At 38.5% G+C, this 27489-nt stretch overlaps 1 protein-coding gene across 1 annotated transcript in view; it reads right to left on the reverse strand.

Moving 5' to 3' along the window:
- Positions 1 to 27489, reverse strand: part of LOC124288524 (muscle M-line assembly protein unc-89-like) — a 185524-nt gene that overhangs the window by 83651 nt on the left and 74384 nt on the right. Inside the window, 1 exon segment of the mRNA XM_046725046.1 lies at positions 21841 to 21954. Within this exon segment, the coding sequence (XP_046581002.1) occupies positions 21841 to 21954 (114 nt within the window).

The following is a 27489-nucleotide window of genomic DNA, read 5'->3' on the forward strand; positions in this document are numbered from 1 at the left end:
ATTAACTGATGTCAGTCTGACCTACATCCATACAGATGACTTTGTCGACAGCCATATCAACATTCCTAACACATGAGATTGGAAATATATTTCCGAAGAGTACAGTTAACCGATTTACAATTCAGTTCAAACATTTGGGTTCAGGGCTGGAGGAATTAAGGGTGAGGTAATACCAATTGTGTGTGGATCAGTCAAGGAAGGATTTAACAGATTGCAATGATTAGAAAAACAAACATACTATTTGAAAACCTGCTAGAAAACATTCATTCAAGTGTATATGCAAATAAAAAGATTTTATCTTCGGATTCAAACAAATATACACATGTATTAGTTTGAAAAATATTTCGTTACAAATTAAAAGAGGTGAGTTGAAATTAAACCCTAAGGCTATAATCGCAATGTGTTCATCTACTTCAATACAGGGGTTCACACCTGGGAGTGATTTACACAACGGTTCTTCAATTCAAAAGACAAGGTGATATATTATCTTAACCCCAAACAGGTGTGAGTGAAATGTACAAGACAATGCTGGGATTGACAGGGAAACAAGAACCGAATAATCAAAATTTCAACCCCTTGTAAAAACGGCCACATGTTTGCTTTTTACCTTTAATGAATGCGATTGGTTAAAGGAAATGAATTTTATCACATCCATCATGTTTTTCACAGAATTACTTATAGTCTTTGATACTGAGCTTTAAATAGAAATCTGAAGTGAGAAGGCATTTATTTGGAATTTTACACCCATGATAATGCCTGTGGGTGTCGATGATGGCCCTTTCTGATCGAACCGGAATACTCCTGGGATAGTTGTCACATACGAAATTTCTGGTATGTTTTACAATGTGCTTGTATTGAATTTGGACCTTCTGACCAATACTTGGGATTATATTAGTGACTTGCCTCTTTTATAAACAGTCTTCACCTTTTATAAATATTGTTGTCATTATTTAGAAAGCTGCAGATTTGGAACTAACGTTTTCATGAATGTGCTGATACAGCATTTTTCAGTATTCATTCACAAGTAAAACCAACCAACTGATCTGGTTCTTATTTAAGATTTGACTTTTGTGTTCATTCTTTGACAAATTCAAACAGCCTCAAACAACTCTTGCTCAAACATTCTTTGATGGAGATTGAAACAATCAAGGTCACAGTTAAGCTTTCAAAAAAGTTATCATAAAAGATATGTCACATGAATTTCGCAACTTTGACATGTAAAATGTGTTATCATGTTGTTTGAAATGAACAATTGCCTTTCCTTTGCATGTGTTTATGATGCGTGCTACCAAACAGGCAGGATACATTCACCTTTTCTAAAACACATGGTATCACCGCAGTTTGATAGTCAACCATTTACATATCTCATGATATAATCAGAGTGAGTTAATATTTATCGTCACATCGGCCATATCTCAGCCGTATCGTGACGAAAACAATTTATACAATAAAAAGTGAAAACATTTAGAAGATTAAACCTGTTGACGATGGACAGTAAAAATACTACAGAATCACATATATGAATATAAAACTAGTGAGCAAAGCTAAAACATTCCAATTAAAGAAGACAATACAGAATAAAACACGGGCTATATATCGCCAACAACTGAAGGTAGATCACCATACTAGGAACCATGGGGACTTACATTACCTTTGCTACCTGCATGGAGCCTAGCTGGATTTACACCATCCCTTCAGCCGCTGGCGATTGTAGGAAAAGTTAGCCAACAGTTAAAATAACAAAAATACTACGTTTAAAATGTGGTAAATTCATATTTTACTCTGAAAGTTTTGGGACTTACGTACCCTCTCAGGAGGACAATAATTTTACAGTACTTTATGATATAATCAGAATCATACAGTGTATTAATTTTGATTAGGAACATATGTTTTGTCGCTTCTACATCAGGTTTTAGCTATTGTTTTCAGATTCTATTTGAACCCCATCAAACAAAATCTTTGAAATTGTGACATCAATGAAAGTCATATTTTGGTGTGCATACCTTCTCAGTTTATGGATATAGCTCTAATTAAACATTTTCTCATTAAATTCCCAACACTTCTTTCATTGTTACAAAGCCGCACACCATTGTGGTAAAAGCTTTCAATGGTTACGAGACATCGAACATTAAAAACCTCCAAATAAAAGTCAGCACAAGACCACAACATAAATCTCATCCATATCTTTAAATCTAACGACGTCTTTCATTCACCGCTTCACACTAATCAATCACCTGTTTTCAATGGTCATTTTGTAACCATTTTATCCTCATTGACCACAAACAATTTATGTCCACTGATAATGCAGCTACTTAACACCCCTGCCAAGATATTGACCATTAACTGCACCAATTGCATGCCCAATTACCTGATTCTCAGAAGGTGTGGCCCTTCCAGTGACAGCTGATTGACAGGTGATGTAACACTCACACAGGAAATGGACAAGTCTAAAGTAGGGGTTGCTAAATAAGGAAGAAAAGTCTGCCTCAGGGTCGTACCTGATTTCAGACCAAAACAATTATGGACTCACATTAATCTAAATTAATCACTTCTGTTTTGAATGAGCAAATAATGCAGCAGTATATGATTTCAAACAGAAACAATTACAGATTGACAATAATCTATATCAATGACTTATGATTTGATTAAACAAATACAACTTCTTTGAGAGGCATTTAAACGTTGGAGCAGTATTATGAAAGGACTGACTGACTGACTGAGTTTGGTTTTACGCCACTTTTAGCAATATTCCAGCAACATCACGGTGGGGTACACCAGAAATGGGCTTCACACATTGTACCCATGTGGGGATTCGAACCCGGGTCTTCGGCGTGACAAGCCAACACTTTAACCACTACGCTACCCCACCGCCCTATTATTAAAGGAAGGATAACAATGTATGGATGAACATCAATAAACAAGTTGTTCATCCATATATTGTCATCCTTCCTTAGCTAATACAAAAATTCAGGGGATGTAACTGATTTCAGATAAAAACAATTACAGATTCACATTAATTTATATCAATGACTTATCTTTTGAATTAGCAAATATAAATGGGGAAGTAACTGATTTCAAACAAAAACAATTAGAGATTCACATTAATATATATCAATGACTTATCTTTTGAATTAGCAAATACCAAGTGTCCATCTTGAGCAAACAAACACAGATCCTTTCAAACAAATAAATCATGTATTTTGTGTTTGTTTAGATATCACGATTTTGTTCAACAAATGACCTATCCACGAAGTTTAAAAAAATATTGTGTGAAATATCATATGCATACCGCCACAATGAAAGAAATAACATTTTTGTGAAGACATGTTTGCACTTGCGGTGCAGAATCTATACTATGGGAGCCTGAGGTCTCACTTTTCTCTTGGGACAAAGTGTTGACAAGGAGTTTGTGATATTTAGATTAGCCTATATTACACACATACAGCTTGTTCAAGTTGTTTTTGAAGTTTAACATTTAAATAAATGACGTCCTGCATTATATTTGCTGGCTGTGTTGCAGGACGAGTTTAAGTATATATATCCTTGGACATGACTTGTGTGAAACTATGGCCTTGTCGGTCACTTGAACCGGTTTTCGCATTTCCTAATTTTTAATTCTTCCTTCAATAGAAATATTTGAAGAAACTGAAAATTGCATAACTTATTATACTGCTCAAAAGAATTTAGAGATCATGGTTTTGACTATAGTTGATCAATCAGGCCATGAAGAATTTGTGCTCCTTAATCTGTTTTGAGTAATATAAATGCCCAAACATATGATTCACTTTAAATATGACAGATATTTCTCATAATGTTTGTGCAGAGTGCAGAGATTCCCAAAATGAGTCATATACCGGTATGTTGTTTTTTCCAAAGTGACTTGGCAAACATATACTTAATCAGTTAAAAATGTTCTTTAAAGAATCATGGGAAGTATTCACAGTGCATTGTGTTAGATGACAGAAACACCTACAACAATAAATGAAATGGGCAAGGTGTTAATGACAGCAATTTACAAATCATGTACAACAGTTTAGTGAGGTAGGCATTGCCTGAAGCTACTCAGGTGAGTCAGAAAGGTGAAATATACAAGCAGTTGACACAGGTGTAATAACATTACAAGGGATATGGATTAGGTCTGTGATTGATCCCTGCCTATCAAAACTAGTTGTGCAATAAACATCTGGAGACATAACTGTGGGATTAATCCAGGATATATTGTTGTTCAGGGACTGTGCCTGGAGGAGTGAAACACCTCTCGTACTGACCACACACAGACAGACTTGAGACTCCTCTCGTACTGACCACACACAGACAGACTTGAGACACCTCTCGAACTGACCACCATGGACAGACTTGAGACACCTCTCGTACTGACCACACATGGACAGACTTGAGACACCTCTCGTACTGACCACCATGGACAGACTTGAGACACCTCTTGTACTGACCAGACACACTGACCACCATGACAGACTTGAGACACCTCTTGTACTGACCACCACCTCTGCATACTGACCACCATGGACAGAGACTTAACACACACAGAGACACACCTCTCGCACTGACCACCATACTGACCACCATGGACAGACTTGAGACACCTCTCGTACTGACCACACATGGACAGACTTGAGACACCTCTCATACTGACCACACATGACCACCATGGACAGACTTGAGACACCTCTTTGCATGTACTGACCACCATGGACAGACTTGAGACACCTCTTGTACTGACCACCATGGACAGACTTGAGACACCTCTCTCAGAGACTGACCACACACAGACAGACTTGAGACACCTTGAGACACCTCTCGTACTGACCACCATGACCACACAGAGACTTGACACTCTCGTACTGACCACACACAGACTTGAGACACCTCTAGATTACTGACCACACACTTGACTTGAGACACCTCTCTCTACTGACACACAGACAGACTTGAGACACCACTGCATACTGACACCCATGGACAGACTTGAGACACCTCTCGTACTGACCACCATGGACAGACTTGACACCTCTCGACACCTCTCAGTACTGACCACCATGGACAGACTTGAGACACCTCTCGTACTGACCACACATGGACAGACTTGAGACACCTCTCGTACTGACCACACACAGACAGACTTGAGACACCTCTCGTACTGACCACCCACAGACAGACTTGAGACACCTCTCGTACTGACCATCCATGGACAGACTTGAGACACCTTTCGTACTGACCACACACAGACACTTGAGACACCTCCTCTGACAGACTGACCACACATGGACAGACTCTCTGACTTCGACCACCTTGAGACACCTCTTGTACTGACCACACACAGACAGACTTGAGACACCTCTCGTGCTGACCACACACAGACAAACTTGAGACACCTCTCGTACTGACCACACACAGACAGACTTGAGACACCTCTCGTACTGACCATCCATGGACAGACTTGAGACAACTTGAGACAACACTATATTCATCTCTTTACATAAGGGTGGTGGGGTAGCCTAATGGTTAAAGCGTCCGCTCGACACTCTGAAGACCCGGGTTCGATTCCCCACATGGGTGCAATGTGTGAAGGCCATTTCTGGTGTCCCCCGCCGTGATATTGCTGGAATATTGCTAAAAGCGGTGTAAAACCATACTCACTCACTCACTCACTCATCTCTTTACATCACATATATTCATCATGTACAATCACCAGGCAATTTGTTTAACCTGTTGTAGCTCATTATAGTGTCCTGTGCCAATAGTCTTCATATACACTTTGTCTTCCCTCAAACTGGGGCTTAACTCAAACCTTCAGCGTACTTTTTCAACTGATTCATCAGAACAAGAATGTTCAGTGCGCCACAGGCAACCAGATTCTTTTCATTTATTTTATTTCCCTTTCTATCAAACTTGATCAAATTCCAATGTACCACAAAAAGAAATTCTATGCATTATTCACAAGACATCTTATATTTGCTACATGAATCACAGTTAAGATTCACAAGAAAACATTTATCAGCAATAATCCCTATGGTCACCATGACCTTCAAGTCCTTTGACATTTCATACAGCGGCGAAATAGACATGAATCAGCTGGAGTCGCCCACTCAATAGCAATGTATTACAACTGGGAAATCAATCACAGAATACACCCACAGACTGTGACCCTGATGGAAGTTTAATGACACCAACATCCTGAAAAATACACACAGGAATTCCCTTAAGGCTGAACCACAGAGGCTTCATTGTGAAAACACTGGATCTATTGACAAGTGATTGGTGGCGCGTGTTGCATAACCTGTCAGCTGATTCGGTCAATGTATATAGCAAATATGGACTGGTGCTGAAGAAATCAGGCTTTGTGTCTCGTGTCCTTTACATTCCGAGTATAACAAATCACCTTAATCCTTGAATATCCCAATATCTATGTTTTGAATGTTATTTTGTATGTTATCTGAATGAAATTAACAAGCACGTCAATTTCCAGTTGTCAGTGTCAAGGATGGATTAGTGACCTGTGTCAAATAGGAATGCTATTGCTCTTTGTATGAGTACAACAAGTTCTTACAAGATTCTACAAGAAAATAAAGTTTGCTGACATGTAGTAGCATATCACCTGAACATAAAAACTAAAGTCATATACACCTCATAAAACAATTATCGAGGAAAACATAATCTCTGCTGCTTTCAGCAAAGACTTATCATGAATATGGAAAGGTTTTCTTTGCTTGTATTACCATATATTACCATATAATAGCTTTTCTGTGATCACTTTTTATACAGGTAACTGAGTGTGGTTTTACAGGTTTAGAATATTGCACCAATATGGCAGAGGAGACAAGGAATGGGTTTGAAATGCTGTACCGATATGGGGAGACTAACCCAGGTCTTACAGGTGGGCGAGCGGTCGCTTTAACAAATAGGCTCTACTGATCTGATAACATGGCTTGTGGTGGGTTTTTATAACACCTTGAAGTATTCCAGTTATATCACATCGTGTTAGCTTAACATGGGAGGAACACTAAAGTGATAAATTTCCCAGACATTTCCAACTTTAGTGAAACGCTAACAGAGATACCCTGACCACTACTGACATATCTCCGCCCGGAGAGCGGAAGGTCGCGGGTTCGATCCCCGACCGAGTCATACCAAAAGACGTTAAAATATGGTACTTGTTGGTCCCTGCCTGGCACTCGGCATTAATGGGTACAACAAGGACTGGTCGGCTCGGAGTCAGTATAATGTGTCTGAGTGGGGTATTCATGCTTCACTGCGGCATGGTATCTCAGTGGGCTAGCACTATAAAACCAGCTTCAGTCTGGGCTAGTACAAGCAGCCGCACATACACCTACACACGCATGCACATCGTCATATGAGCGAAATATTCTCAAGCACGACGTTAAACCCAATTTCACCTCACCTCACCTCACTGACATATCTATGCCTTGTGTTTACTAAAGACATATATGTCTAATTTCGTCAATATCAAACTGTCAAAACTGACAAACCAAATTTTAAGGTAATATCCGGATCAGTCAAATATATCTTGAAATAGATAATACCTAAGCAAAACCATTGATAATTCATGTGACAATCATTATCATGATGATCATAAACGCATATTTATGCATATAATTACACAATAAATTGAACTTGAATAATGCAATAATAAAAGTGTCACTTATGGCTTGCTTGACATAGATCTCAAGTCAATTTAGGTCAATACTTGGTCATAAATTTCACGATAAAATATGACGTATCATAATGTTGACATGAATGCGTCATAACCTGAAACTGATAGGGCTGAGACGTTTATGAATAATATCTATATATACATGTATCCTAATCTTTTATACATACACTTTTCTTTCAAGTATTCTATTTCCAACCAGAACTGACAAATGTAAACTGCTTCTATCAGAAACAGATTGCACTTATTCGTTGGCCTGTTACTGTTGCGTCCATTTCATTTCCGTCATTCTGACTGCTTTGACAGACAGGTGTCAGGTGTAATGTACATCTTTCCATGTGACTTATTCACCTTGGAAACATGCACCGAAATATACAAATCCTTATGACACTCCAGCAAAACTAATTATATCTTATTATGACAGTTACAAGACCTGCCATTTCAGAATCAAGTAAATCTGCTAAGTTATCAATTTCACCTGACCTCCTTAAATCTGTTCATCATACAAAATCAGGCAAGCCGATTGTCTGCGCTACCGCATTGTAAAATTTCTGCAACGTCATTGATTACCTCGTCTATTTACAACCCAATTACAGATCAGTGACACACTTGACATTACTGGCAACCAATGGAGCGTAATAAGACCCTGTTGAATATCACATGGATGATTGTCAGTTTCGGAACATTCTTCACTGTGTCTTGTCAGTATCACATTTCTTTCTCTGTGAAATTCACAACCCTGTAATACACACCCTTCAGTCATTCATCAAAAATCTTCAAAGTTTTAAATTAAAAATATTTGTATTTTATGCCACTTCAAAGTATATCCAGAAAATAATATTCTGATTTACTTAAATGAAATTCACAGAAATAGAAAATAATAATTTTACAAGTTGTTCTGAAGCTGACATACATGTGAATGTCGACTGTACTGATATTGACACCAGTCAGTGTCCCCCTCGATGACCTTGTATGAACATACCAACTATTGTCAACACACCAGCTCTACAATCACAACCCACCCAGGTGTGCATTATAAAGATATTGTATAAATTATACCAGGCATTTCAAACCATCCCACACTACCAGCCCTGAATACCATCCACTGTAGTTAGTGCGGCATACAAATTCTGTCCTCTCACTATTGACAAAGGCAGCTCTTCATATAAACACCTGTGACATGGATTTCAGTTGGCTCTGAATCAATAGCCTTTGTGATGCAACTTGCTCAATAGCTTCAAGATATCCAACTTACCATGATCAAAGCCGATAAACCAAGTCGCGAACGTTTTCCCATCTTTCTGTCCACGGATCATTGTGTTTTGAATGTAGTTACTCTCACATGTTGTGTTGAAAACTATATCACTATCAGGTATTCCGAACGAACAATAGCACACAGTAACAGTCCCATGTTGGAATATCCAGATTGTCAGGCCAAGACACACTTGATTTCACTCCTTGCTTGTTGATAGCTGTCTATCAGTCTGGCTTTGGTATAGGTAATAACCTACGCTGGTAAATCCCAACCCACACCTGAGGCAAGGCTGAAAACATTCGCTGCTCGCTGAGACGTGCGATGACATCACAAAGGTCAAAGGTCAGATTCCTACATCTCGGCCAGGCTTGACTTCAGGTGGGTGAATCAGGAGGTGGATGGCTTGCGAAACAAGATCCCATCAAGGGATGTACATTTCAAGATCAAACGAGGTTAATTACGTCTCCAGTGTGGCAGATTTGTACAAGTTCAGCTGACATGGTTTTGTCCTCCTTCTACAACAAGCAGCGGGAGACAGAGTTTATCTCTCTCTATACAGCCTATTGATTATCTACACACGGACCATTCGCTGAAATGTGCGTTAGATATTTCTATCGCTGACTAACAGTGTTGAGTATATCTACAGAAATACACCATACTAACTGACAAATATTTTGAAATTGACAAATATTTTTCAAAATAACCACAGTGCTATTGTTTTTAGGCACCAGTGTCATCTCTTCAATTTTTTAAAGCATATCATTACTAGGTACTTTCAAACCCAATTCCAAATTTAATTGGTTCAGCTATACATGAAGTGACATGAAATTTTCAAGTTAGAGGTGCTAATTATTTTGAAATTGACATCAGACTTTGACATAGACAACATATCATTCAAGAGGCTTGTTCATTGATATGGTGCAAATGTCTATGCACCTTGATTACTTTGTGATTAGATCATCTAGATGAGCAACCACCTAGTTATTTCTGTTGATGACTAACAGCCTGGAACATTCATATTTATGTGCCTTTCTAACAAAAAAAATGTCGGATACAGTAAAACCTGATATCTCTCCTCTTTTCTTTAAGCCATGAAAATCATTTACCGTTAAATGTGTTTTAGGACTTATAGAAATGTTGAGAAATGTTTAAGATTTCCGTAACTGATGTTGCTAACCTTTCAAGTTAAAAATGTTTCAAGAGGTAAAATCCATCAAAATAAGAATGAATGCAATATTTGAAGTTCTCCATTGATGTTGCAGTGAGTGAGTATGTGAGAGAAGAGTCAGTGAGTGAGTTTAGTTTTACGCGCCGCTTTTAGCAATATTCCAGCAATATCATGGGTCTTTGGTATGACGAGCAAACACTTTACCACTAGGCAACCCCACTGCCCCCTTGTGAGAGAAGAAGATGAGGGAGGAAATCAGGTCATTAATAAGATGAATCCAGTTGCAAAATATCTTGCATTAATGTTAAAAAGACATTGCAGTTTCCAATATTTTCAGCATGGATTTCTAAAACAGGAAAATGGGTGAAAATTCAAGAAAGTCCTGTAATTCCTAATAACATTAAAAGGTATTAACTTTTTTTTTCAAATATTACATTCTAAGTAAATATGTTAATTTTTCAACGAATATCGTGGACTTCTCTTGTAAACTGAGAAACAAGTCAGACTAGTTTGATGCATGGAAAAAAATGAAATATTTCCGTGTCTAAGTATTTTGCAGCCACATATTTTGAAAGTTTCTGAAAAATAGCTCGTGAATAAACCTGTTCGGTCTTGTAGAATTTAGTATTGAAATATCCATCCTTGCTGACAGATGGTTATTGCAAGGATATGCTCAACTAAGCATGTGATTGTTCACAAATTTGGCCCTGAATACTTACTCTGTAAATCAACCTAAGAGAAAGGACACCATTGACTGGGTCACTCTCAAACTTGATCCCCATACGCCTTAGTTGTCAGAGGAGAAATAAGCTTTGATTTAAGACAGGTTTCTGGGAGAGCATAACTGCATCAGATACACTGTCATTCATGTAAATCACATCCTTTGAGAAGCACATACGTCTCTCTATTACAATCTAAATGATATGTTAGATAACACAGGAATATGATATAAGAAATTGAACTCTTTCACAGCTTTGTCATCTCCAAAGGGTTGGATTCGAAGGCAGGCTGGGGACAAAAATAACATATTTTGGAGGTTGAAATTGAGGATTGCGTGGCTAAACAGTTTCAGAGGAATATGATGTCAAGAACGTAACAAAATCACAGGTTTGTCACCTGAAAGTGTTGGATCCAGAATCAGACTCGGGGCCCAATGCTATATTTTGGATGCCAAAATTGAGGATTGTGTGGTTAAAATGGCTATCAAAAGAAAAAATATGTGTCCACACTCTGAATATGGCAGGCTACATGTGAAAACACATATGATGTATGCAGACCACTATCCGCTTCCAGTCACCATTGTGACCATCTGATCAACATTTAATCACCTCTTGTAATCAGCATCAGATACTGGGGATCAGCTGTAGACTACAGGTTCACAACAGCAAGAAAACCATGGATGATACATCGCCCAATACCAATGTTAAATACATTATCAACGTCCCTCCTAACCTAGCGACCTGACAAAACTGTTGTCATGAACTCAGTGTCGAGTCTAACACACTTAACGTACCTCAGACTGAGAACACCCCAGGCAGAGTCCTCAATTACTTGCTTCACAGAATTGTATTTATAAGCATAGACATATATACTTTTTATGCTTTTTTTCTAAAACAAAAAAGTTTTCATCAAGTATAACCTGTCTGGTGCAAATCATGAAAACAAAATGCTGGGTCAATTAAAAAATTAATTAGGATTGTATTCTGATAACAGCTATTTAACTTTAAGTTATTAACAAGCATAGATAAATGTATTAGATATTGATAGTGTATTTCTTAAACCAAAGAACAATCCCATCAAGCATGATTTATCAGATGCAAATCATCAAAACAGAAAGCTGATTCGATGTGCAAATGAAAATGATTAAAATCTGATGATGTCTTTTTAATTTAAATCTGATGATGGTTGTTGAATTTTCAACCAAATTTTGAATTCTTGTTGTCCAATTCCTGTTTTGATTGTAGACAATATCTGACACATTCATGAATTAAAACTTATCAGACTGTATACAAATCATAGCACCCTCTTACAAATGAACCCTACCTTTTGTAAATACACATTCAAGTATGTCACAAACATATCATATTTCACTCCTATCTACTGAATTTCATGTCAAAGAAGTTATAATCAGCTCAAAACAAAGCTGAATTGATGCTCCCAAAGCATCAATCATCAGAAACACATGATGGACCCATTATTTTATGTCGAATACGGTACATACAAAAACAAAATTCTTGTCCGAAGGCACACGACTTGGCAGTTTGAGTGTCTCCTTAAAAGTATCCAGTATCTAGTGCCATGCTGAGGCAATTGGGTACAGCTTTTATTTCCCTGTGTTACATCGCATTCCTACTCAACTTACGACACAAGACACTTTCATATACAAATGATGACCACGACAGGTATCTGTCGCCAATTTCACCCATAGGAATGTCACCAGACACCATGAAACAGGCTCTCACGTAGGTAAAAGATGTAACTTTGTATCGTTTAGTAGGTAGGAGATTCTCTGATGTCCATATCAATGAAGACGTAGCTGTGTACACTTTGGGGGTTTGTTGACGTACTTGTCAGTGGAGATGCTATCTGTCTACTAAAGGAGGTAGTTTACTATCAAGATATTGTCGGTGTGGAAGGGATGGATGTGTTTTCGTTTCAGTATCAAGATACCAGCATTGATGGGGTGAAGGTGCGATCTGTTTGTATCAGCAGGTTGTCTGGGTTGATGGGCGGGACGTGCTATCAATTTATTATAACATAGCCTGTGTTGATTGGGGAAATGTGCTATCGGGTTAGAATCACGATACTGTCTGTTTTGATCTGGCCAATGTGCTATCGGTTTATGTCATGATAAAATCATGAGAATCTATTAATTCCGGGATCAACAACTTCGAGTGATTACTCCAACTTGAACCATGGTCGATACGTAATTTATCCATGATTTTTCATTGCCCAGTATCAAATGACAGCTATTGAAGCAAGGCCTCTTGAAAAATGTCAAATAATAGCTGTTGAAGCAAGGCCTCAATGTCCAGTGTTAGATGATAGTTGTTGAAGGCCTCTTCACCCAGTATCAAATGACAGCTATTGAAGCAAGGCCTCATTGCCCTGCGTCAGATGATAGTTGACGAACCAAGTACTCACAGCCCAGTTGTTGGGTACACCGAGAGACAGGAGACACACTTGACCATCAGTCAAGAGGTATATCGAGACCAGTGGACATGGCCACTTGTGTGATCTCACCAGTTCTTGACTGACCCAGCTGGGATGGACATGAAAACATTCCTCAATGCATCACTGTAGACTTGACCACCACCTACCTGCCCACACAGGCCATCATACTGGACAGGCCCTAAGTGGTCATTCAGGGGGCTATCCACATGCCCTACACAGAATGTCTGTCTAGTACAGACGAAACAAGGCTGTCATAAATACCATATACTTTGTACCTGCTGACACACATTCATAAATTTTCATAATGACAATGTAACATCTTGTATTCGGATAAACATATAAATCAGCAGAAATTCTGTCAATCACCTTTCAAACATCCCTTCAGTATTCCTTTTCACCTTCAAAATCCTTGTGCAAATGCAGAACCTGTCAAAAACGTTCCAATGAACTAGAACACTTTTGGAAAGGTTCTTCAAACATCATTAACATGATTTCGAAATTCAAATGTCAAATGAAATGAAATTAGGCTTCAAATTACTCCAAACTTGTTAATTAACTAAATTAATTAACGACTTGATGTCGAAATTCTCCTTCATTGTCCTTGACCTTCCTACTTCAACTTAATCACTATTCCAGATGCACACAGCAAACACAGGTAAGGCCTTGGAAGTAGACATCGAAAAGGTGTGACATTTCTATCAAGATATCCCCGAGTGTCAAACAGTGGTCAAGCCCATCTCATGTATCACCACTCCTCATCTGGATACTGGGACACTGAAGACAATGCATGGTCATCACTGAAGTCACGTGATCTGCCCACACAAGGAAACGGTCAACTAGGAAGGATTAGGTGACATGACCCTCCCGTAACCTCCTGGCTGACGGACAGTGTAGTCTGGCATGATGCTGCATGTTTATTTTGTGAAACTGTATTAATTGAAACAGATCACGTTTCCTAAATCAGATATAGTCCAATCTGATTACATTTATCAAATTCTGAAGGTACAAAAAATTATTGCTCATAATATCAATCACTGGTTTGTCTGATCAAGGCAGATATTTAAATTCCACTGGAATACAGTCAAAATATTTTTAAAATCATCAGAGATGTAAAGTCAGCTTAAGACGACTTTTTCATCATTAAAATAAAAGTATGCAACGAGTTATCAATATTTGTCATGGGGAGTGAATTTAAGTCAAATTACCACTTTTTTTCACAAAAAAATGAAAAGTCTATGTACAAGCATTTAGAAATTTTCATTATGGGAGCAAACTGAAATGTCACTCAACAATCTTCATCCACAACTGATACCCATGTTTACATTTTCTCTGATGTCATACAGTTACAACAGTTCACAGTACACCGCTGTACCCGTCATTGGCCCTGCTCCCAAATACCTATGACTCACTGACAAGGTAGACATCCCACGCACACGCTTACAAGGCTTACTTGGGTAAACACACTCAAAATACACTAAATACACAGATACACTAGCCATCCATATCTCTTTTTTAATAAAGAACGCTTAAATACATATATATGTAGGAATGTCAGAAACAAGTAACACTGTGATGAAGGAGTAGTGAGTGAGTGAGTTTAGTTTTACGCCTTACTCAGGAATATTCCAGCTATATGGCGGCGGTGATGAAGGAGTAAGAATATACCCGAAACGTCATAAATAAAAAAGTTGACATCCATAAATTCTCTCACCTTTATGAGTAACAATCTGATGAGAAGGGGTGAGTGAGGGAATGAGGGTTTATGCAGCAATGACTGAGCATAATCATTCCGACCTGAAAATCTGGACCAACTACACCAGTGGTTGATAATATGAGCAAAAATCAAACTTCTTAGGTAGGATGACACATTTTCAGCAATACCATACACAATGACCACCAGATTTGTGTTTAACAATGATCATGGAATTCTGGAGATTGTCCTTCGCCTGAATCCCCATGGGGAGAGTGAACTTGGGGATTTTAGATATTTTCTGCGTCTTTCGTCTTTTAAGCAGCTTGTCATGTACATTGCCAGAACAAAACAGATTACCCTGTGCATGACAGCTGAAAAACACAGTACTCCTATGGGTCAGATGATACCCAAATGCAACAGTTCCTTTAACTTTAAAAGATAGGTAAAGGATTACATCTTTGTCCAATCAGGTTGATACTCACAGGTGGCCTGCTGTAAACTACTTGGACATAACATATCTGACCACCAAACACAAAGTTAATATATATTTGACATATATAGAAGGTTTAACATACATCAATAAAACAAATAAAAATACCCTAAATAGCTCAAAATACTGCCATCGAGGTTGTTTCATTAGTATGCAAGCCAGACATTAACAGCAAAGGTCTAATACCATCTCCCGGCCTCACACACTTTCAACCCAATACTAACGAGCCCCACTTTTCAACCAAGTTTCCCAAACTGACACAACACTGTCATTCTCTGCTGCTGACCAGCTCAAGATCAAACAAGTCTGAGGCAAGACTGACCCGTGACCTTTCTCTTCTGTAACCTAAATGCTGTAAACAGCCATAAGACTGGAGCATCATGTAAAGCGAAACTTTCCTATCCTACTACAAAGTGTACATGAAAACTAGCAAATCCTGTTTTACTCATTCTGGATTTGCCCTCGTTAATGTTAGCTCTACCTGGACCTGTGAACTTTGCGGACGGAGTGATAAAAATCAATACACACACCTCCCTGCGAAAATATTCTTATTTTTTCGTAGTTACTTTCTCTGTTTGCCTTCTTTTCGTCACTTCCCTCTTAGCAAACACACAAGCTTCAGGTAACCTGTGTCGAATTCGTCAGCATCTCTGACTATGCTTGAATGGAAGCTGGGAGAGCGACCCACACTGTGACAAGAGGAGGTCCAAGATGTGGTGGATTAGTTTCAACCTTTAGCTTGCATGCTTGACAAATTTGAAACCTTTTTTGTGTTAACTTTCTTTCAAGGTATAGAGTTTAGCTATTTTTTTTAAAGAGGACTCAATTTCAACTCATTTTAGTTGCAACTAGCATATTTTGCTTTGTGAGGTAAAAAAGAAATGATTGGTGCCAGATTCAAACATTATTAAGGAAAGGATGGATAGCTTTTTCCTCAGATTCTTTGGTTGTGTGAGGAACAATGTTACTTCTGTACTGAAATCCAAGCACATAAGTTGCAAAGACAGGGACTACCAGGACAAGTCTGGTATGCCCGACATAGTATGTGTTTGTAAAATCAGGGCAAAACATAAGCCAATTATGATCCACCTTGTACTTATATAAACACCTTTAAATGCACTGACATAGTGACTTGAATTTACACCAAACCGGCCAGACCAAGGGAGACAACTTTAAAGGGAAGTAATCCATACTGCCTTTACACCACTCTCAACCAAGACTTCACACCCATATTTTCACACTTGTAATTATCCTCTTCCCCTTGAGAAATCCCCCTTCAGAATAAATCTCAAGCACCTTCTTTCATCAAGTATTCGGACCAGTCACACCATCAAGTGGTCATCCACCCTCGTCAAGGTGACACAGACCCTTGGCCCTGGCTAGTCAAACAGTGTTGGCAAACACAGAGGGAGGAGTAGCCTGGTGTTGGTACAGACTTCATACATAATGTTATACGACTCTGGATGATGTTTGCCTTCCACTGGGTCGTGTGTTCGATGTAAGGCTGTCTCTTCCAAACATGAACATGAGACGCATCCATAACATAGTAATACTTTGACGTATAACATTAGTTTTGAGCCAGCCGACCAACAAACAAGGGGGACTGCAAAGGGGCATGAAGATGGCACCACTTTAAGTCAATTAACTAGTTGTGCCAATTTACTACTAAAGTCAGTCATCTAGTTAAGTCAGTCAAACAAACTGAGTTAGCTCACCAGTTCTACAAAGTGACTAAAATTGAGTCATTCAGCCAATCAACTGAGTAAATCTACCAGTTCCTCCAATCAAATGATTGAGTCTAATCAATCAGTTCAGCCAATCAACTAATTCAGTGAATCTACCAGTTAACCCAACAACTAACTGAGTCTACCAACTAGTTCAACCAATCATCTTAATGAGTTATAAAAAAATTATTGAGTCAATCAACTGCCAGTGCCTAATGAGATCCAGTGCAGTAAATAAACTGATATAAAATTATTTCAAGACCAGAGAGCATTACTTTTTCAAGCAAGACACATAGACATCAGAACGTATCATATATTGTAAGAAAAAAGTTGTATACATAGAACTCTCCCCCTTGTTCATCACACCAACTTCTAACTCCCCACCATTGGCGCCTGGATTAATCCCTGACTTCTCTATGTCCATTGCCATCACCATCAGTGCCAAATAACTATTAGCTTCCAGTGTTGTTATCTTATCACTGTTGTTTCTGTTGAAGCTATCTGCTTCCTAATTTTTCAAACACCTGATTGAGGAGTAATAATTTACTCCAAAACATTGTCTTCTCAAAACAGTGTCTTCCTCAAAATAAAGAAGTTGACATCCATAAATTCTCGCCTTTATGTGTATCATGTCTAAATACTATTCAAAGACTTATACTTCTAACTGCCAGCAAGAATCCAACGAAAGTGACAATCTGCCGCAGTAGGTGTTATTTCCTCTTGAATGTTGCCAGTTCCTTCTCCTGTCACGCATCCTGCACCAGATTAACAAATTACATCTGCACTATGCGTTCAGCTTAAAAAACCTTGTGAAAACAACATTAAACAAACAATTAACAATCCCCACACTTCGTGCAGAGGCATTTAAATAGAATTTCCTGATGACACTCATCCCAGGCACCAGAAACGGCCCCAAACATGCAAGTCCCCCAGCAAAAAACTTGCCCAGTCATTGACATTTCAAGTGAACACGAGTCCACAAATTCCTTCATGCTCAAGAATAGATCTCTGAATTTAAATGCAAATTGTTTCCTCTTCAAGCTGCACTATAAACCATGTTGAACATTTGAAAACTAAAATGCCACATTTTCTATTTTAAATAGTTATGTCACCATGAGTGTAATCATGTGGAATGAATGTTGTATGGGAATTAAATTCAGTTTACTGAAACTTTGGGGTACTCGTAGATGTTGAATTTATTGAACTAATGTTTGTAATTTTATATCTATTGATATCAGGCTTTGATTAATGTACGCCATCACAAGCCAGGAACAATATTCTGCTGATTCATCAAAAACTATGATGTTTTTGTTTTAAATGTTTTTCAGCAATTGTTCAACTTTTCCTGTAAGTTCTTTTACATTTCTGGCTCATGACTTTGAGACAGTGTAAAATGGAATGACTGAGTGAGTATGGTTTTACAGCACTTTTAGCAATATTTGGGGACAACGGAAATGGGTTCTACACATTGTACCAATGTTGGGAATCAAACCGGGTCTTCAGCATGACAAGCAGACGCTTTTACCATTTAGGCTACCCCACTGCCCCTGTAAACTGATATCACTGACTGGTAAAACAAACCAGATGCAAACAGTGTTGATAATTTCTTGCATTTCTAGTTTTAACAAGACATATAAATGAGGGAAAAGAAACATTAATATATGTTTGTTCACTTGGGAAAAAATAACTAAATTGGATCAACTGTCTAGAAATTTGTCCACTTCATTTGCAATAAAACATGAGAAATGAGACTAAATCATTACTAGTAATGCAAAACACACAGCCAAAGCTTTTCAACAGTCACATACAAAATATGCATATTAGACTACTGGCATAAATTACAATTATAATTTGGATACATTGTTACAGGTTTTTCAAACTGAAGGGTTTGTTATTCACATAAATCTGAGATGATACCACAATTTCGAATAGAAGGGGTTGACTTCATAACAAACAAAACATGTTAAATAGCTTAAATGGTGAGAGATCAGTCTCGGTCAATCGCCAAACAATCAACTCAAATAGAAATTGTCTCCTTCCCAAGATACAATTCATTCACTCAAAAAATGAATTTTGCTTCCGTGAAGAATGGAAGAGTTATCTCCCTTTCATAAAAATCAAACAACAATTATGACCAAGTAAATGAGAATGCTTTCATGCAAGTTTTAGCTATATTTCAGCAATATCACTGCCTGCAACACCAGAAATAAGCACGTCACACTCCAGTTACATCAATGAGACATCAAACCATCTAGTGTGACCAGCAACTACGAGGCTAAACCACCATAACCAACATGATCAATTATCAGACCCCCCCCAAAAATGTCATGTTAATATTTTTATGCCAATACTATCTGCTGACAGTTACTTATAATTAATAATGTTTCACATAAACACACATAACTAATTACTATGTTATCTCAACAAAGAATCTGATAAGTTGTTATATTTTACACTGCATCCATCAGTTCATTCTGGGATGAAAGCAAAACAGATCAAGGGAAATAACTCTTGTAGCACTCCTGCAAATCTGTGAGAAAGGAAAGTAGCCCACATTGACCAATGTGGTGAGTGAGTATGGTTTTACAATGTTTTGAGATATATTCCAGCAATATTACAGCAAGGAAAAAAAAGCAGGGGAAAAGGGCTTCACACATTATATCCATGGGATCAATCTCTCGTTTTCTGCTTGATGAGCAAATGCTTTAACCACTGGGCTACCTCAACACCCCCAATACGACAAATACAGTGAAAGAAGCTGAACTTCAGAACAAAATATGACTTATGGTATCAATAATTTCATGAGGAAAGATGAATTCTAACAAAATATTTGCAGCTTTCATATACATCTCAGTAAGGGTAAATTGTTTGCATATTTGAAAAAATTCAGCGTGAAAACATCTTAAGTCTTTTGACAAATTTCAATGCAAAATCTATTTCTCACCCACATGAAACATCTGAAAACTGACAAAACATAAAAAGTTCTTTATATTTTGACAATCTAGCACCCAATACTTCCTCAACCTAACCATGAAGAACACCTACCGGTATATATTTCTGATGATGTTTTTAATGCAGTAGAGAAATATTTTCTAAATGAGAAAGAAGAACACAAAACTAATCAGTTTTCAATCTGGTTGTAATCTTTGTCCTTATTTCCAGACTAGTCCGACTAGCAAACACAGTTAATATTCATCATAGTGATATAATGTAAAGAGTAACAATATCACGAGACACATTCAGGATCAATTTCTCATCACTCCACTCACTTCAGTTTTTCAAACATTGAAACTCTGTAAATCCAGACACCTCCATTCTGCGCAAATAATCCATGTTTAGGAAACTTCCAGAAAATTAATCAATACATAAACACAGTGGTGTGAAAATGTCATGTTCCCCATTATTTCACTAACACAGTAATGCGTATGATAAGAGAGCTGAGTGCTTATCACTTCATCAATAGAAGTACAGTGACACTAGAGACCTGATAATTATCAATTTACAGTGTCAATAAACCAAATAGAAAAGCTTCACCAGGATATACTGATTGACAATAATAACACAGATGGCCACTCGTTTCATTAGTGCGACAAGTAAATGGTTCTCAATGCTGAATAAAAGGACAACACTATTTTTGCATTATGCAATTCCCAATGTATTCAAGTGGGAAAACAGGTTTGGGGATTAAACATTTTTTCAAAAATAAAATGATTGCTGTAAATATTGTTCAAAATCAGAATGTTTGTTTTGTCAGTTTATTTCTGCAGAATTTCAACAATATGACAGCAAAAATTAATCAATCTTGACCAGACAAACCAGTGATTTATATCATGAGCATGTATAACCCCATGCTAGGGTGTGATAACACAGAAAGAACAACAAAGTCATGACACCAGATCCATTTTGTTAGCTTACACATAAAGAATAGGTTGCCATGGGACCAATTCTACCCCAAAATTGCCATGGGAACCAATTTTTAGGAAGAAATTACATGGGAACTGATTCCATCCTAGAATTGCCATGGGGAAACAAGAATATGTTGTTTGGTACCAAATCTAACCCAGAATTGCCAAGACAAGACAAGCAGAGTTTGCTTGCCACAGAGTTTGCTTGTGTGAGTAGATTCAACAGTTTTCATAAGTGAGTGACTTGAATTTAGTGCTGCCATCGCTCAAGCTATCAACTCTGACCAAACAGTCCCACCAGCATCTTTTCCTGGAGACCAATTCTTAACAGGAATCCTGAAAAGTTGAGGAATTTGGACAACTGGGAACACACTTTACATCCACCAAGAATTCTTACCTGTACGTCTTCTCCAAGCACGTCACCAGCAGACAATTCCCAAGCTTTTGAGTGAGTGTGTGTGTTGGGTTTTACGCCCCAATTTGCCATATTCTAGCAATATTACAGTGAGGGACACCATATGGGGGAATCAAACCCAGGACTAAGGTGTGATGAGCAAACACTGCAACTACTGGGCTAACCCGTCACCCCAGTTCTGAGTGAATACCATTTCTGATGTTCCCTGCCGTGATATTGCTGGAATATTGCTAAAGCGGGTGTAAAACTAAACTCACTCACTCACTCTGAGTGAATATGGTAATGAAAGGACTGGAAATACACACTGTAAGATATAGAACACATACCTTCATCATCATATACGTCAAAGACTCCCTTGAGCGGGGGACGCTTCCTCACGGGGGATTGCTGGAGGGAGTTGAACTGGGACGGGTCATAGCCACTGTCCATCTCACTGTCAGCTGTAACATAAGATCACTTGGTTGAACTGACCATTGACCTGACCATTGTTACAGTGTATTATACATTTCAAAATATTTAGGAAACTTACAGTAAATATGTAGCTTTGTAAATTTTATGTGAAAATAACATTTGTGACATTATGAAGTAAAATGATTATGTTCCAATACCATATACATAACTATCTGACACAAAGTCAAAAATACTTGTAAAAATGATTTTAAATAATAAAATATTGATAAATTTACAATATATGGAAAATTACGAATGTGAACGAAAATTTAACACTCTGGATATATTGATACGAAAAGATTTAAAATTGCATATTTTAACAGTTCCAAGAATACTATTTTGATTTAAGACATACTATTTTCTCCTGTGATTATTTCAATGGCAATTTAATTCTTTTTGATCCTTTTCAAAAATATGCCACCAACCTAAACTTTCCGCAAAGGCAAATTTGGACTGAACTAATCCTACACTCAGAATAAACTACATAACAGAAATAAATATATTATTATAATTATAGTGCGCAAACATTAAAGTCAGAAAAACTAGAAAAGAAGGAAAAGGTAAAACTGCTTGAGAAAAATCATAAAAGCAAAACTGTGAACAGTACATACTAAAAATAACACATCAAGGGAGATAACTCATATACCCAAATGCTCATGTTTGTTGGTAGACCCCCCTATCACCCTTACATTACAAGCAGCATCTTATGAACCAAACTACCATCTTCAACATTAGGAATATTTTCAGTGTTGGATACAATGAGTCAAAAAGAAAAACATGGATAAAATTGTATCCTGTAGTGATATATAAAAAACCCAAAATTTCCACCCTTATTTTGCCAACACACATTCTTTCAGTGTATGCCGTATCAGATGCTCGCCGTGAATATTTCATACAATTAACACAGATTCCATGCTAGAGGAGGCACAATGGTAACATTCTGGCACATTCTAGCCCTCATTCACAATGAATATTTCATGTTGCCAAGAGAACAACAATATTGATTTGCAAAAAGTCACAACCAGAGAGGTGTTGTTATCTGTGACTATTAATAATAAAATAACAAGGGTAGGAAATGAAGGTGTCATGTTTCTGATAACTTGTCACGTGAAATTCCCTTTGTGAAGCTTCAAGAAAACCTTGATTGTAACTATTACAAATGCAAACACTACATTCAACATTCAACGCCCCCTCCAACACAATGCAGTGTATATATTGAAGCCAATCCACTCACTTATAACACCATAAAAACACTACATTCAACTCCCCTCCAACACAACACAGTGTATATATTAAAGCCAATCCAATCAACTTTAACCATAAACAGTACATTGAACACAGTACATTCAGAGACCCCCACCACCCACACACACACACACACACACCATACAAAGAACTTTTACAACATGCAAACAATACATTTATCACCCTTCTACATTTTGTATAACAAGAACGCATTTATTCAATTTCTACAATGTTTATAACATGCAAATAATACATACGTTTAACACCTCACCCCTTCACCTTCCCAACTATTACATCATGCTAAGAGTTCATTCACTCCCCATCACAAACCTTTTACACTTCAGTATATTCACACACCCCACCCAGCTACTGCACCATCCAGAGCCTATATTCCACCCCACTCAAGTTTTACACCATGCAGAGCCTAAATTCCTCCCCTCAAGTTATTCCACCCCCCTCAGAGTATTACACCAAACAGAGCCTATATTCCACCCCTACTCAAGTATTACACCATGCAGAGCCTATATTCCTCCCCTACTCAAGTATTACACCAAGCAGAGCCTATATTCCACCCCTACTCAAGTATTACACCATGCAGAGCCTATATTCCACCCCTACTCAAGTATTACACCATGCAGAGCCTATATTCCACCCCTACTCAAGTATTACACCAAGCAGAGCCTATATTCCACCCCCTACTTGCTATATTCCTCCCCCTACTCATGTATTACACCATGCAGAGCCTATATTCCACCCCCTACTCAAGTATTACACCATGCAGAGCCTATATTCCTCCCCCTACTCAAGTATTACACCAAGCAGAGCCTATATTCCTCCCCCTACTCAAGTATTACACCATGCAGAGCCTATATTCCACCCCTACTCAAGTATTACACCATGCAGAGCCTATATTCCTCCCCTACTCAAGTATTACACCATGCAGAGCCTATATTCCTCCCCCTAAGTATTACACCATGCAGAGCCTATATTCCACCCCTACTACAAGTATTACACCAAGCAGAGCCTATATTCCTCCCCCTACTCCAAGTTTTGTACTCAAGTATTACACACAATGCAGAGCCTATATTCCTCCCCTACTCAAGTATTACACCAAGCAGAGCCTATATTCCACCCCTACTCAAGTATTACACCATGCAGAGCCTATATTCCTCCCCTACTCATGTATTACACCATGCAGAGCCTATATTCCTCCCCCACTCCATTACACCATGCAGAGCCTATATTCCTCCCCTACTAATACACCATGCAGAGCCTATATTCCTCCCCTACTCAAGTATTACACCAAGCAGAGCCTATATTCCACCCCCTACTCAGTATTACACCATGCAGAGCCTATATTCCTCCCCTACTCAAGTATTACACCATGCAGAGCCTATATTCCACCCCTACTAAGTATTACACCAAGCAGAGCCTATATTCCTCCCCTACTCATGTATTACACCACAGAGCCTATATTCCACCCCTACTCATGTATTACACCAAGCAGAGCCTATATTCCTCCCCTACTCAAGTATTACACCAAGCAGAGCCTATATTCCACCCCTACTCAAGTATTACACCATGCAGAGCCTATATTCCACCCCCTACTCAAGTATTACACCAAGCAGAGCCTATATTCCACCCCTACTCAAGTATTACACCAAGCAGAGCCTATATTCCTCCCCTACTCAAGTATTACACCAAGCAGAGCCTATATTCCACCCCTACTCAAGTATTACACCAAGCAGAGCCTATATTCCACCCCTACTCAAGTATTACACCAAGCAGAGCCTATATTCCTCCCCCTACTCATGTATTACACCATGCAGAGCCTATATTCCTCCCCTACTCATGTATTACACCAAGCAGAGCCTATATTCCACCCTACTCAAGTATTACACCATGCAGAGCCTATATTCCACCCCTACTCAAGTTTTACACCAAGCAGAGCCTATATTCCACCCCTACTCATGTATTACACCATGCAGAGCCTATATTCCTCCCCACTCAAGTATTACACCAAGCAGAGCCTATATTCCTCCCCTACTCATGTATTACACCATGCAGAGCCTATATTCCACCCCTACTCAAGTATTACACCAAGCAGAGCCTATATTCCACCCCTACTCAAGTATTACACCATGCAGAGCCTATATTCCACCCCTACTCAAGTATTACACCATCCAGAGCCTATATTCCTCCCCTACTCAAGTATTACACCATGCAGAGCCTATATTCCTCCCCTACTCAAGTATTACACCATCCAGAGCCTATATTCCTCCCCTACTCATGTATTACACCATGCAGAGCCTATATTCCTCCCCTACTCAAGTATTACACCATGCAGAGCCTATATTCCTCCCCTACTCATGTATTACACCATGCAGAGCCTATATTCCACCCCTACTCAAGTATTACACCATGCAGAGCCTATATTCCACCCTACTCAAGTATTACACCAAGCAGAGCCTATATTCCCTATATTCCCCCCCTACTCAAGTATTACACCATGCAGAGCCTATATTCCTCCCCTACTCATGTATTACACCATGCAGAGCCTATATTCCTCCCCTACTCATGTATTACACCATGCAGAGCCTATATTCCTCCCCCCTACTCAAGTATTACACCATGCAGAGCCTATATTCCTCCCCTACTCATGTATTACACCATGCAGAGCCTATATTCCACCCCCTACTCAAGTATTACACCAAGCAGAGCCTATATTCCTCCCCCCTACTCATGTATTACACCATGCAGAGCCTATATTCCTCCCCTACTCAAGTATTACACCAAGCAGAGCCTATATTCCTCCCCCACTCATGTATTACACCATGCAGAGCCTATATTCCTCCCCCTACTCAAGTATTACACCAAGCAGAGCCTATATTCCTCCCCTACTCATGTATTACACCATGCAGAGCCTATATTCCTCCCCTACTCAAGTATTACACCATCAGAGCCTATATTCCTCCCCCTACTCATGTATTACACCATGCACTCACTCAAGTATTACACCATGCAGAGCCTATATTCCTCCCCTACTCATGTATTACACCATGCAGAGCCTATATTCCTCCCCTACTCAAGTATTACACCATGCAGAGCCTATATTCCTCCCCTACTCAAGTTTTACACCAAGCAGAGCCTATATTCCACCAAGCAGAGCCTATATTCCTCCCCTACTCATGTATTACACCATGCAGAGCCTATATTCCTCCCCTCTACTCATGTATTACACCATGCAGAGCCTATATTCCTCCCCTACTCATGTATTACACCAAGCCAGAGCCTATATTCCTCCCCCTACTCATGTATTACACCATGCAGAGCCTATATTCCTCCCATACTCAAGTTTTACACCAAGCAGAGCCTATATTCCACCCCCTACTCAGGTATTACACCATGCAGAGCCTATATTCCACCCCTACTCAAGTATTACACCATCCAGAGCCTATATTCCACCCCTACTCAAGTATTACACCATCCAGAGCCTATATTCCACCCCTACTCAAGTATTACACCATCCAGAGCCTATATTCCTCCCCTACTCAAGTATTACACCATCCAGAGCCTATATTCCACCCCTACTCAAGTATTACACCATGCAGAGCCTATATTCCACCCCTACTCAAGTATTACACCATGCAGAGCCTATATTCCACCCCCTACTCAAGTATTACACCATGCAGAGCCTATATTCCACCCCTACTCAAGTATTACACCATCCAGAGCCTATATTCCACCCCTACTCAAGTATTACACCATGCAGAGCCTATATTCCTCCCCTACTCAAGTATTACACCATGCAATGAGTACATTCAATTCCAATCACAATTAACAGGATGGGTTACCATAAATAATTAATTCAAGATGCATATATCCAAAAAGTTATTTTGTTGATTCATATTTAGCATGACCACATAAATATACATATCATAACATGCTCATAGATATTTTTTCTATAAAAAAAAAATCTAAAATGTTTATAATTGCATTGACAATCTCCCTTACTTTTCTAGCAATTTGTTTCACATTTTTGTAAATAATGCTTTATTTTGTACATTTTGATGGCAAAAGATTTCCTAACCAGTACTTTACTAACTACAGTTTAAGCTGAGTTTATTTGACAAAGATATATTGTTTCTGTATAGAGGTGTTTGTGAACACTAAGTAAATTTCTCTAACAGGTCAAAGTCAACAGATACTGCAAGTAAAAAATAACACAATGAAGATGTATTCGGTAAAGCTAATATCAACAATATATTTTAAATATGGGA

The sequence above is a fragment of the Haliotis rubra genome, unplaced genomic scaffold (assembly GCF_003918875.1).
Source record: "Haliotis rubra isolate DU_JTF1 unplaced genomic scaffold, ASM391887v1 Scf42, whole genome shotgun sequence".
NCBI lineage: Eukaryota > Metazoa > Mollusca > Gastropoda > Lepetellida > Haliotidae > Haliotis > Haliotis rubra.